The sequence below is a fragment of the Ochlerotatus camptorhynchus genome, unplaced genomic scaffold (genome assembly GCF_037179485.1).
Source record: "Ochlerotatus camptorhynchus isolate MF236.1 unplaced genomic scaffold, CSIRO-AGI_Acam_v1.1 ptg000182l, whole genome shotgun sequence".
In the NCBI taxonomy this organism is placed as follows: Eukaryota; Metazoa; Arthropoda; class Insecta; order Diptera; family Culicidae; genus Ochlerotatus; species Ochlerotatus camptorhynchus.
In genome coordinates this window covers 2,810,344-2,823,942 of record NW_027040672.1, presented here as the reverse complement: position 1 = coordinate 2,823,942, position 13,599 = coordinate 2,810,344, and the positions used below count along the sequence as shown (strand labels likewise).

Below are 13,599 nucleotides of genomic sequence, written 5' to 3'. Positions count from 1 at the left end.
AATCAGAATATGTCTCGGAGATGAAGAGGCGAGAAAGGTTTGTTTACAAAATGGAGTTGAGGCCATTTCAATTTTTGGTCTTGAATTAATATAAATATGTAAAATTTGTATGGTTATTTTGCTTCAGGGTATTATGCAAACCATTTGTGGAATAGTTCTATCATTTCAGTTATCGTTCGGATACTGTATTTTTTTTTATTAGGGAAATGTCATCAATATATATCTATAACATGTTTTAACGTCCCAGGTTTTAACTAGGGCCTATGGCTGAATGCTTTGTAAATAAAGAAGAAGAAAAATGCTGTCTGGCCCTAACTAGGGATGCGGTGGTACATTAAAACCTGCATCCAGATTTACTTGGCCAGGCTTTGAGGGCGGTTGCTTCCAAAAACTTTAAGGAGTGCTAAAATGAGAGAAGCACTGTAAAATTGTATGCAATATCAGTGTTGTTTGTTGGCTGACGTTCAGAGCGCGCTTGGTTGCGAATGCAATGCTAGAATGTAAACAAAACAACGAAAACCAAAACAAATTTAATTTCACGTGCGTGGAAGCACTTTTGAAAAGTTGTGTGGTGTTAAATTAAAGAGTATAATGCCTCCCAAATCAGCGAAAAAAGATCACAAATCCATCTGGTGGAAGTGTGAGCAATGTAGGGCGTGGACACTGACAGCGGAACTGGCCAAGCATCAGGTGGACTGTAAGAATTTGGATGTTCTAACAGGATACATAACAGAGACGAATGAGTTTCATAGCACCCGCTTTGAATGTAGCCAGCTAACAGGTACAGCTGAAGAGCTCAAGGAAATGAGCGATGTCCAGTTGAATGGATTGGTCTTATTGAGCAGCGCTGTGATGAATAAACTGGAACTCGTCCTAGGAGATTTAGTCGAAGTTAATCTAAGATGTCTTAACACCTCGCATGCTCTTAAATTTGTTAGGTGTGCTTGGCCGATTGACGAGAAGCATGGCTCACGTGTTCTAAGTGCTCACATTGGTAAATTCATACAAATAATCAATTGATTTCAATATGATAACTGAATCGCTATTTTCAGATGAAGTGCCAATTTCGGCACAAACCAATGTATGTGTTTGTATAAAGCCATTTAAACTAAAGGTTGCAAACGTTGATGAATTGACTGTAGCACTGAGTGGAGAAAAGCTAACTACAACCGATGAAATCCATAAGAATGGGCAGACCTTCATGCAGTTAATCCGTAGACAGCACCAAGGACGTATTTTATCGAACCAAAATTTATTGTTTCTCAGACTTTGTAACAAAGGATTCTCCTTCAAAATTGTTAAGATCCTGCTGAGGAATGAGAATCGCGATCTGGACTGTGAATTCAAAAACTTATCCCTGGAATGCAGGTATTTCAAAATCGATCGTGATACTAAGATTTCCATATGCAGTAACGATACTGGTGGACCACATGTTTTAACAAAATCGGTGTTCAACCTCGATAACATTGGTGGTTTGGGAGCAACCATCCGAGAAATTAAGGAAATAGCTGAAATAGCGTTAGGTCAAACTAAAGCAGCTCATGCACCCATCAGTCGAGGAATTCTGTTGTATGGCGTTTCTGGATCTGGAAAAACTCTGCTCGTCAACTCACTTGCAGAATATTTTCAGTGTCTTGCAATTAAAGTCGATTGCTCGGAAATATTCAGTAAGTTTTACGGAGAAACTGAAGGTAACATTAAAAAGATATTTGACAAAGCGTTCATCAACTATCCCAGTCCAACCATTGTTATTATCGAAGAGATTCATAATATATGCCCAAAGGGAGATTCTTCTGATATAATCAAACGGATTTCTAACTTTCTTGTCAATCTGATGGACAGCTTGCATAGTTCCCCAAAAGCTGGCAGAATTCTCGTGCTAGGAACCACCGACAATCCTGATAATATTAATCCATACATGAGAAGAGGAGGCCGGATGGATTACGAGTTTGAACTTCCTGTTCCCGATGCACAGGCTCGTGAAGAAATATTATCGAAGATTCTATTGTCCTACAAACACTGTCTACAGGTTGAGGACATAAAGAAACTCTCTCTCGTAACTCATGGGTACATTGGCGCAGATTTGGTTAGCTTAGTTGGTCGAGCAACGCAAGAAACAGATTCACTGATCAGCTATACTAACATGGAAACAGCTTTACAGTATGTGAAAGCCAGTGCAATGCGAGAAATAATGATTGAATGTCCTAACGTGCACTGGAGCGACATAGGTGGACAACATGATTTAAAACTTCAATTGCGCCAGATCATCGATTGGCCAATTCACCGTCCAGAGATCTTTGCTCGTCTAGGCATTACTGCACCACGAGGGTTGCTGATGTTTGGCCCACCGGGTTGTTCGAAAACAATGATAGCAAAGGCTATTGCTACCGAAAGCAAATTGAATTTTCTGTCCATTAAGGGTTCCGAGCTTTTTTCCATGTGGGTTGGTGAATCTGAACGAGCCGTGCGCGAACTGTTTCGCAAAGCACGACAGGTGGCACCGTCCATAATATTCTTTGATGAAATAGATGCAATCGGCGGTGAAAGATCGGCAGAGTCTGGGAGCTCAGTGAAAGAGCGAGTATTAGCTCAAATATTGACTGAAATTGACGGAGTGAGCGTTTTAAAGAACGTTAAAATCATTGCTGCTACAAACAGACCAGATCTAATCGATAAAGCTCTTATGCGACCTGGAAGGCTTGATCGAATCATTTACGTCAGACTGCCGGATCACGAAACGCGGAAAGAAATATTCAAAATTAAGCTTTCAAAAATTCCGGTAGCAACGGATGTGGATATTGACAATTTGGTTGCACGCTCTGAGGGATATTCTGGTTCGGAAATCGAAGCCATCTGCCAGGAAGCGGTGTTGAAAGCATTGGAGGACTCATTCGATTCTACGGAAATATCGCAGAAATACTTTGATCATGCCTTTCTTGTTGTGAAGCCTCGTACTAGTGCGGAATTATTGCAGCTTTATGACAATTATCTAAAGCAACAGCAACATTGAAGATTAATTGCGAAATGATATGAGAAAAAATATAAACGACTATAAATTGAAATATATTGCTGCTGTGTTAATTGATTCACTTCTCCTTGTATGCTGTTCTGCTGTTTGCGCTACATGATATCAGAAAGAAAAGTACAAATTCTTTTTAGCCACTAATCTGGACTTCTGGACCACACAATGAAAACAAAATCCTTACTCGAATGATGCTTACCTTCGTTTATACAAACGTGGTGAAGGTGTGAACATATGCTTTAAGCATGCACTTTTGTTTTATCCTTCTTACCCACCTAGTGGAATAGTGCAGTGATGGTTCACACAGGGGAAAGTAGTCGTAGTTTTTTAACATGCCCTTGCCTCCATTCGAATGGTACAGGTTTCTAGCTGGCTTAAAAATAAAATCAGGTGGATTGGCTGCAATCTTATTTCGTTACAACCAGAAATGTAAAGGTAAATTTACACTAACCTACAACTGGTTTGGATGATACCGCGAAAACGCCGTTAAGGTCTTTAAGAAAACATGCATACATGACGTAGCATTTGAGGGGTGGGGGGGGGGAATATTCAGAAGTTGTGACTGGCCATGCATTAGGTATAGAAAAATACGCTACAAGAGGGGGAGGGGGTCTAAAATTGGTCAATGAAAGGTCATTTATGGATGGTCCCTTATGGTTATTTTAATTAGGGAGTGAGGCAAAGAGTCTCGAACATTGTGAAAAAAGTTTTAATATGGTTCAAATAATAAAAATATATCACCTGACATGATATTTGAGAGGAGATAGTTTATCGAGTATGGGAACGATAATAAATTACTTCAGGATTAGTAATTTCCATTTAATTCCACTACCTTATTTGCTTATCCTTGACAGATACGCGTATTTCGTCTACAATGTGCAGACTTTTTCAGTGTCTTGTACTAATACTCGACTTAGTACAAGACTCTGAAGAAGTCTGCACATTGTAGACGAAATACGCGTATCTGTCAAGGATAAGCAAATAAGGTAGTGGAATTAAATGGAAATTACTAATCCTTCTCTCTCTCATTATACAGGTATTCTAAGACGCCCACATTCATCAGGATACTTCACGCTTTTAGGGGGTGGGGGTTTATACCGGATAGCCCTTGAAGTTTTTTTTTTCCGGTAGTGACAACCAAGTTTAATTAAAATGCTTAGTTAATAAAATACAAGCATTTTTAAAATTCTCTTCCATACCTCACCGTGAAGGAATTTTGAAACCATTATCATGTCGATAGTTCTTGCTTTCGACACGAGGGCTAACTTTTGATCTTCTTTTATTATTACGGCTTTCTGATATGCAGAGTAAGCTCAACGATCTAACCAAAAGCTCCTCTGAAGCGGGTCTCACCATCAACGTCATAAAGACCAAATCGTTGGAGCAGAGCTGCTAAATGTCATTTTCAATGAAAGATCTCACGCGATATTTACAGAGATATTTCTGTCACTGTTTTAAAGTTACTTGTACCGAGAAAATCGTAATAATATAATCACTCTACCGATTACATACGGTTACTTGCTTGAATTAATCTAAATCAATAAGAAATGTAGATGTACAAACCGCATAAGAATTATTCTCATGAGTGCTTGAGCATTGGAAAATGACAAGAAAGCTAATGATAGGTAGTTCCGTCTCGTGATAGTGAGAGGATCTGTTTTCTCATTGTCACATGACGGCCGTGATATTTACCAGCTCTGGTTGGAAGTCAACATGGACAACACTTCCAACTTCACGGTAGTGGGGCAAGCAGTGGAGAAAGTTGATTGTTTCTTATCTTTGCAGCCAGATAGCTTCAGACGGCGGGACCAAGGTGCACGAATCAAGAAGACCAGTGCTGCTTATGGGAGTACATATACGAAATGTACGGAGATCTAACTTAACAAGTTAACCCACCAAAAACCAAATTATTAATTCAAACGTGAAATCTGTGTTGTTTTACGCCAGTGATGTGGTGTGTATCAGCGGAGAACCTTTAAAAGCGTCAGGTCTTCACGAACCGATGCCTGCGGTATATAATTCGTGCCAGGTGGCTTCACAACTCGAATGCTGAGCTCCATGTAATCAGAAGCTGATATCAACCCAAATTCGACAACATAAGTGGAGATGGGTTGGCCACACACTAATTACTATGAGAAAACCATATTTTTTGATCATTGTCTTCTAGTCTTTTGCACTATTAAAAATTTCTACAGCAATTCTCATGGGAAATTCTCTTAGCTAAAACTTTTCAGAAGATCGTTTGTCATCAAAATATCAATTGAAATCGTTATTAATTGTTTAAGAGATTGATAATCTTATGGCATGATCAAGCAGCTGTTATGTGGGCAACACGGTATTCTACAGTGTGACATTGTAGCCATGATTTTTGTTCTTTATTCTACGCGCCAAAAATAAGAATGTTGCCTGCTAAGCATAATCATAAGACATCAGTGACTTGAATCATTAATAACTTTTGTTCCTTTAATTTAATCGAAAAGTGGTCTTCAACAAAGTAGTAGTTGAGAAAATCTTTTACAAGCACCGCTATCATTTTTTAACCCAGAGCGATATGGTTAATTGTTAGATAAATATGAACAAAACATTTGGTTATCCCATATAATTCAAATGGTTTGTGCCAAATCAGTTTCTTGGCGCCGAGGGGATGTAAAGCCGTTGGTCCCCGGTATATGAGCTGATAGGTCGATAAGTAGGGTCCAGGTGTGGGAGCTGGTTGAATGGCTCGAGTGACACTTGTCTTTGATAAAAAAAAACACGTCTACTGAGGATTCATATTTCTAAAAAAAAATCATCTATCAATCAAACAGTCATCGGTCGTCATTGAAAAGCAATGCAACTATGTTCTATCAATCTAATTGAAACTTTTATTGGCTCTGTTGTCTTGCAAATTTGAGCTATAACGGCCTCTTTTCTGATTTGTATCTCTCAATCTATGAAATCTACGCGAATACTATGTTTGAACGAAATGTCTAGAACAGTATAAGGAACATTATGCCGAAGACTACTTTTTTTCATTTTATGCAACTTTGAAATTTTGACAAAAATTGCAATTTAACTTCCACTGTTAACTGTTTTGACATTAGATATTTTTCACTTGCCATGCTGCAGCATACTGCTGTAATTTGTGTACAATAATAAACCGACATTCTATTTTATTTATCACACTACAGATTGAAGTAAACGGTTTTCATTACTTTCAAGTGATCTTTTTTTAGAGATGAACTAGCCTAAGGCTAGTCGGACTGGACAATCCCATATTCTTCGGTTCAACGGTTGGGCACTCGCAAGAGTCTCGGCCCGTCTGCTGCTGGGCAGGGGTTGAACTGGTGTCTGCGAAAGGTTGGAAGGCCGCAGAATACCAGTGTCTACCCAGCTAAAGCTCCTCCCCTTTATAGTTTTTCTCGTTAAACTCCTTCTCTCAACAAGTTGGTAAATCTTAGCCTGTAACAAAAAGACGGTTAATCAAACGAGTAGAAATAAGAAGGGATGTCGGTTACACGCTCGAATAATTGAAAATTCGATAAATATTTAATCGAATAGCTGGAAAAATCTTTACGATTAATCGTTAATCGAATAATTGGACTTTTAGGCACCTCTAGAAAATAGTGTAATTTCATGTTTTTGGTGGTCCGTCGAAAATGTCGAACAGTAGAATTGCAACCAGAAAATGTAACTCAAGAACCAAAAGCGGTGCAATGCTAGTTTTCATTGCTTTAATGACGACTGAATTAAGGGGCTTAGAAGCAGAGGGGTGAAAGTCAATTCTCTTAATCGATTTCCTCTTTTGATGGCCATGGCTTCACTAACATATTTCGCACTATTTCTGCTATGCTCTTCTATCATCCAGAACAACAAACGTATCTATGAATGTGTTTGCCGTCTAGTTATTAACGAAATAGAAAGTCGATGAAAAGCATCGATCAAAATCACTTGCACCACCGCTTCCAAGTTTGGTTATAAGATTACAACTCTGGAGAGCATTTTGTGTGGTCGTTGGGGGCGTGTGATTCTAAATATGGCGATGAGTGTGCAAAATGTTACGCAATTGCATCCTCTCTATTCGCACACGCCCGAAGATCGGAGGCAATGCCACTTCGACTTAATTCATCTACTAACAACACTCTGATGACTGTGTTGGGGAAGCAGCGTATGGATGTACGTAATTGGTGGATTTGTTAGTTACTTCGACGTTTTTGAACAGTGTTTGACATTGACCACTTTTTCAATAGTTTCTAGGAAAATCAAAAGTCGGAAGCATTGCTAAAATATTTCTGATCAATTGGTGATAAAATTATTGAAATTAGTCCAGGTGGAGCTGAGTTATTAACGTTCAAAATCTTTCATAATTTCGTTACGTGTTCCATTTTCGGTTTTCACAAAGTGTACCCCTACGTCAAAAAGGGGTTGTACAAAACGTCGCGAGTAAGGTTTCAACAGTTCTTGTGGAAAAATTAAAAGGTTTTGAATTCCAAATTTAAAAAAAAAAATGGAACCAGAATCAACTACAACATATTTTATTTGGTACCAGACCACAGTTTACCCGTTGAACAATGAATTTTTAGCGTAAACTTAATACGAACTATCAATCACAATGCAACTTTCATCACAATGAAACGTGCACGGAGGCGTGCAAATTTGTTTACAGTGAATAAAACATTCCTTTCCATTTCTCACACATTTTCATAAATATGTTACAGCTGCATGGCATTTTGGATGGGCGGGTATTAGCATATTGCAGCACAGAGTAAGGGGTGTATCCCGTTGTTTACGCGTTCCTCATGTATTGCCATTGCCATACGATATTAATATCGTTCGGATTCGTAAAGAATGGTATCCAAGTTCGAATCACTGACTGTTCCCAAAGGGTATCCAGAGGGGCCAAGGAAAAATTGTGAGTGTTGCAAAATCCGTTCCTCTTTCCACGATGCAGACCAAATGCATTCGATCGATGGTCCAGTCTGGCGACGTGATGTTGCACTGCTGCATATTAACACAATGTTTACGCTAAGTGTTCGATGATGATTTTCTCGCCATTAGTAACGCTGTGCTTAGCAACTGTGCAGTATGCCTCAGGCCTAACTCGTAAACCATGCGGTAATGTTCTATGTGCTATTGATAATTAGATTTATGCCATTAACATTTATGATCCAAACAGTATCAAAATCAAGCATCCATCAAAAGAATTACCCTCGTTCGTCAATGTCTTTACGAGTTGTTTCCCAACGAGTTTTATTGATCTCACTTTGAAGGAAGTTTGATGTGAATGTCGTTTATAATTTACAAATGACGTAGGAATGTTGCTACAATACACTGAGGTTTATTATTTTAACTACAAAATCAGGTACTACGTATAACCGACACTAAATGCTTTCGCAAACGATTCTAAGACATAAAGAAGCCTAGTCTTCGACTTCGACATCGAACTCTGAATGCAAAAAAATAGTTTACAACAAATAAAGTCAAACATTGAGCAAATATTGTCTGTACTCCTGACAAGTTCAACATGTAGCTATACGCTTTTGTGTTGTTCAATGTCAAGAAGAAGGGGCACCTCTTGTGGACACACATTCACTGGCATCCGATAAATCTGCAATTTCCCGTTTGAAAGTGCATTCTAGTCACGCGGTTGTTTTTTTTTTCTTTCGTGGTGCTGTTGTTCATTGTGTGCAGTTCAGTTGAGTCATTTTGAAAATCCCAAGAATCAATAAACGACTTGTGAGGTTTTGCATCTTTCAATTTCTTGGGCGCGACAAACGCTACGGTTGGTTCGCCTTTCTTCGATGCTTCTTTTATGTATCATCTGCGAAGCAAGGAACCAAAGAGCTGACCCGGTGAAGTCGTAAATAAATAATTGTCGTAGAAGAACGATGCGAAGTAGCGATCGTAAATTCCAATTCGCTTCAGTCGTAATGTACATCGGGATTAGGTGCTCAAGCTAAATGGTTATGCTACCGCGATGTTGTTGATACGCTTAGGACGGGATTACAATAAAATATGTTGTCTGTGAGGAAATGATCAAGCCTGTTGAGTTGTTGAAAAATGATATCAGCCTTGCGAATACTTACGGGAAAATGATGTAAAACGCGCCAGTGGAGTTATATGACCATCAGAAATTGTTCATGGACTTTTCAAAAAAAAAATTCAATGGATTTTCATCCAGAACTGCTAGGTTGGCTCTCATTTGGTGAAATACCATCATTCCGTGCATATTTTCCTCCAGCCGATTCTAACAATAATTAGATATGCTTAAATTGTCTTCCATATAATTTTCATTTTTGCTATAATATGAGGAGCATGGGGTGACCATTTTTGAAATTCCAGGCTCCTTCGCATTAAAGAGTTTTAATGTCAAGTCGCTCACTCATCATATTTTGCGGACTGTTATCGTCGTTGTTGTCACCGGATCTGAATGATAATAACAACAATTCGATCACTCGAATCGACGTGGTGCTGTAATATGAGCAGGTCCAACTTTGCATAGTTGTTTGTTATAGGCAATTATTTATTCATCTTTTTGTACAAAATCTGCCATCTTTAACATTTTCAATCATTTGAAGCACGAACACGTCACTTCTGATCGAAATGTCGTATGAGACAAAGTTGTTGAGAAAAGTCTTTAGTGGAAAAATATACAAAGTATTTTTTCTTTTTGTAATTTTGAGTAACACGTTCTTACCCTTTTCATGATTGACCTGTACTTGGAGCGGCCAGCGCTGGTATTGCCCATTATAAAGTATGAGATCACCAGTTTTTACACATTGAGGATGAATGTTAGTGCCAATCACCATCTGTTGGTTCTCTTTGTAATTGCAGGTGATCTGAAAATGACAGGGTAGTAATCGTGGGTGGTCAATAATGCTCATGCTCATGTAAGATATACTCTGGCAAGCTTCGATTTTTCCAAAAGTATTGAAAAACGATTATTTGTTTACTACTCTGTTAAAACTGCTTAAACAAGCTTATATTTTGGCAGCAATGATTCTAAAGGCCCAAACGCAATGTATACAGAAGCAGAACGGTAGCGGCAAGGTTTGACAGCTGTCACAAATGATCGTTGTTTCCAAAATACTCCGGAAAGTGCAAACCGAAAAAAAAGCGGAACCAATTCAGTATATTGTAGACCAACAATGGAAAAGGTACTATGAACTTTTATAATAAAAACTTTAATAGTTCTTTCCTCGTCAAGCGTACGCAAATTAACAGCATCAGTGGGTAGGGGAAACTTTCCCCAATCCGATGATGGTGTTAATTTGCGTAGGCGAGCCTTGAGTCACGAGAAAAGAGTTTCCGATGTTTTGCTCGCAAAAGCTGATTCTATCGCCAGACTTCATAAATATAGTAACTATAGGTATGTATACTTATATAGCAAAAGCTCAAAATTCAGACACTTCCCACTATGCTCAAAATTTCACATAAGCGCTGGTAGGCATGGTGGCTTGTTGAAGAATGTCTTCGGTCCATACAAATTTAATTTTTATATATGGACTATTGTTGCAGGGTAAGGGGGGTCTTGAATCCCAAAAAACATTCTACGTACTTTATGAACAGCCCCTTTAGATTGATTTTCAGGAAATTTGCTTTTCATTTGATAATATTTTATCACAAAATAATGCATGAAAAAATCATGCGGGTAAGACGGCCACATGGAATATCATATGATCCTGTCATTATAGACAGTCACTGTCTTCGGAAAAGTTCCACAGTGGTCGATTGGTTAGAGAATAGTTATTCGGAAATTTCTCACTATACGCCAATGTGTAAGTCAATTTCCTGTATAAAATATATCCTGAGATCTTAACTATACAGGAAGTTTCCGGTTCGGGAAAGTTGTTCAACATACTAAGATCTTTTTAATTGCGAGCAGATTAGTTCAGAACTCTCTACTACGCGACGCTAGTGTGCATGTAGACTTCATGATCGTCTACGAAGTTGCCCGAGGCTGAAAATCTTTTTTATTAAGAAGATCTAAGACATTGTTGTCCTCGTTCTAAGAGATTTGTTCAGGTGATTGGATGGGAGACAGATTACTTCACAATTTTCCCACTACACACTACACGGCGAGGAAAGCCTTAGTCACCTGATCAACTTTGCCAAAGACGGCCACTTTCTAGATGGTCAGGGTTTCGAGATATGGCACATACTGAAAGTTTTTTCAAAACTTTCAGTATGTACTAGCATGATATATATGAAAAACTTTCAGTATGTGCTATATCGCGGTGAAGTGAGAAAATTGTGAAATAAGCAGTTAGCAAAAAAAAAGGCGTTACTTCCTAAATGGGTGGTATTTCACATAACAGGTAATTTTTTTAATTATCGCTAGTGTCCCGCCGCATAGTGAAATAATTAAAAAAAAAGGCCTTGATCTTCTTACCATCATTGTAAGAAACAGAAACTTTCATATAAAACCAGAACCTAGTTTCAAGAATTGTCCACTTTTACGGTGATCAATGATCATTCAGTGGATCCCCCGGGACCCCGTATTCTGAAATCATTATTATAACATTTACAAATGTTTTAGAATAAGCCTGAAGAGGAACGAGTTTTTGTTATTTACAGCATTCAGTAGCAACCTTGAGGTATAACCCGAGCAAAGCTGGAATTAAATTGAGATAAAAATTTGCTGTTATGATGTAACATAATTTGAATACTCCAGTTGATCTAATTTTGGTTGACTTAACGGTTAACACATCAAAAATGAGAGCAAAATTTTACACTGTTGAATCAAACGGAAAACTAATGCTGCCATCAATGAAATCAATTTGATTACTGATTTTGCATTCATAATATTTAACTGAATACGGGGCTGGCGTAAATGGTTAACATCCATGCTTCTCACGCCGGCGCCGGTGGTGTAGTGGTAAGCGTGACTGCTTTCTCACCCCAATGGTTCTGGGTGCAATCCCAGCCGAGGTCGGTGGGATTTTTCTGAGGCATAAAAATCTCTGGTCACGTCTTCCTTCGGAAGGGAAGTAAAGCCGTTGGTCCCGGCCCAGGTGTGTTTGAATGGGTGCGATATCCTATGCAGGTGTGGAAGCTGCCTTCCTGCACATTCGATTGCCGTCAATGGATGGCAATCGATGTCCGTCGGTGATTGGCACTAGATTGTGGAACAGAGACCAACGTTAAATAAAGGAAAGATGCTTCTCACGTTAAAAGACTGAAGTTCAAATCTCCCCCGGACTAGTTACGGATGACCTAAAATGTGTTCAACTAAATAATTAGACAATAATCGTTAGTTCACTTTTCTACAAGTCGTTAACAGCAGTCTTCCCCTATCGTCCCCTATATAAATATTTATTATATTGCAAAGTTTAGACTAAATTTATTAGAAACGAACCGTCCGATATTCGGTCCATTACAGCATAATCTAAATGTTCCACTCAAAATATGACGTAAAGCCTCTCCGAATGTGGCGTCCAAAAGAGGTAAATGCTTGTTCCCACAAAACGTATTTGTTCCGGTTATGTTTGGTGTAACGAATTTCGATAAATTTTGTTTCCTCAACATCACGAACATTGCATTCCATTCTTATTCATTCATGATTATGTTCCATTCTTTTTTATTCCTTTTTCCCTCATAACCGAAGGAGCACAGAAGCGCAGCAATAGTTGTTCATCAACATTTCAAAAGAGCGATACTACTTTTGTAAACTTTAGCCGTCGATTTCTCGTGAATAACAGCTCACACATGTAAATTAAGTATACCATAATTTAGAAGAATATTTCCTGTTTCCTCTACCAGCTGGTGTTGTTAGTTTGCAGGAGTGAGTTTTTATTTGCAAGAAATCGGCAGTTGAAATAATTGTTTACAAAAGCAGTTTCTCCCCAATGAAATGTTGGCATCGAGTTGTTCACTCGTATAACGTGCTTGGACTACGTCAATGCACTCCCAATAGTCTCAACTGGAGGCTGTGTTATGTTTCGGTGTCGGTCGTCTGCGAAAGGTTGATTTTATGATGAGAATTTTTTCCTGTTTTTTTTTGTGCCGTTCGTTTTTTTTTGTGCCCTTAAGGCTTTTACGTGCCACTCATGTGCATTTTAAAAATTAAAGCAAATGTGAACTGAACTTCTTGGCCTTCGCATCTCTCTTCGTTTAAGGTTAAGATGTTGTGTATGCTTTGTTGGGTCAATCGGATAGCAGATGACCGATAGCTGTCGATGTCCGATTAATGTTCTGTTCTAAGTGACTAATGATGTATTCGCGTGTGATTTCAGTTGTAGATTAACGACTTATTCGTGTGGCTAACTATTCATGACATATTTAGATTAATGTATTGTTGTTTCAAGCTACATGTTCTCACAAGATTTCATCGCAATTTTCATTCAACTGTGCTAGTGTTCGAGAAAACTCAAATCTCATGTGTGAGATTATTTGCCTATTAGTTTTGCTTTGCGAAATTCAGCTGCACAAAATGCACCGATGAGTTGCATGGTTCGTTTATATATTAACGTTTTTCATTGTTCCTTTTGGCATTATTTGCTGCAAAACTAACGAATTATATATTTTTTTCAATTGATAAATGGCTGAGTAATGATGTTTCCAACATTGTCAATTTGCCGTTACACATTTAACCGCAG

General features: G+C 38.5%; 1 protein-coding gene across 1 annotated transcript; it reads left to right on the top strand.

Moving 5' to 3' along the window:
• The first annotated feature begins 564 nt into the window (after nt 1–564).
• Nucleotides 565–3,062, top strand: LOC135701997 (ATPase family gene 2 protein homolog A-like). The gene is made up of 2 exons (XM_065222942.1): nt 565–994; nt 1,053–3,062. Exons 1-2 carry the CDS (start codon nt 592–594, stop codon nt 3,008–3,010), a joined length of 2,361 nt encoding a protein of 786 aa, XP_065079014.1. The 5' UTR covers nt 565–591; the 3' UTR covers nt 3,011–3,062.
• Nucleotides 3,063–13,599: the final 10,537 nt, after the last annotated feature.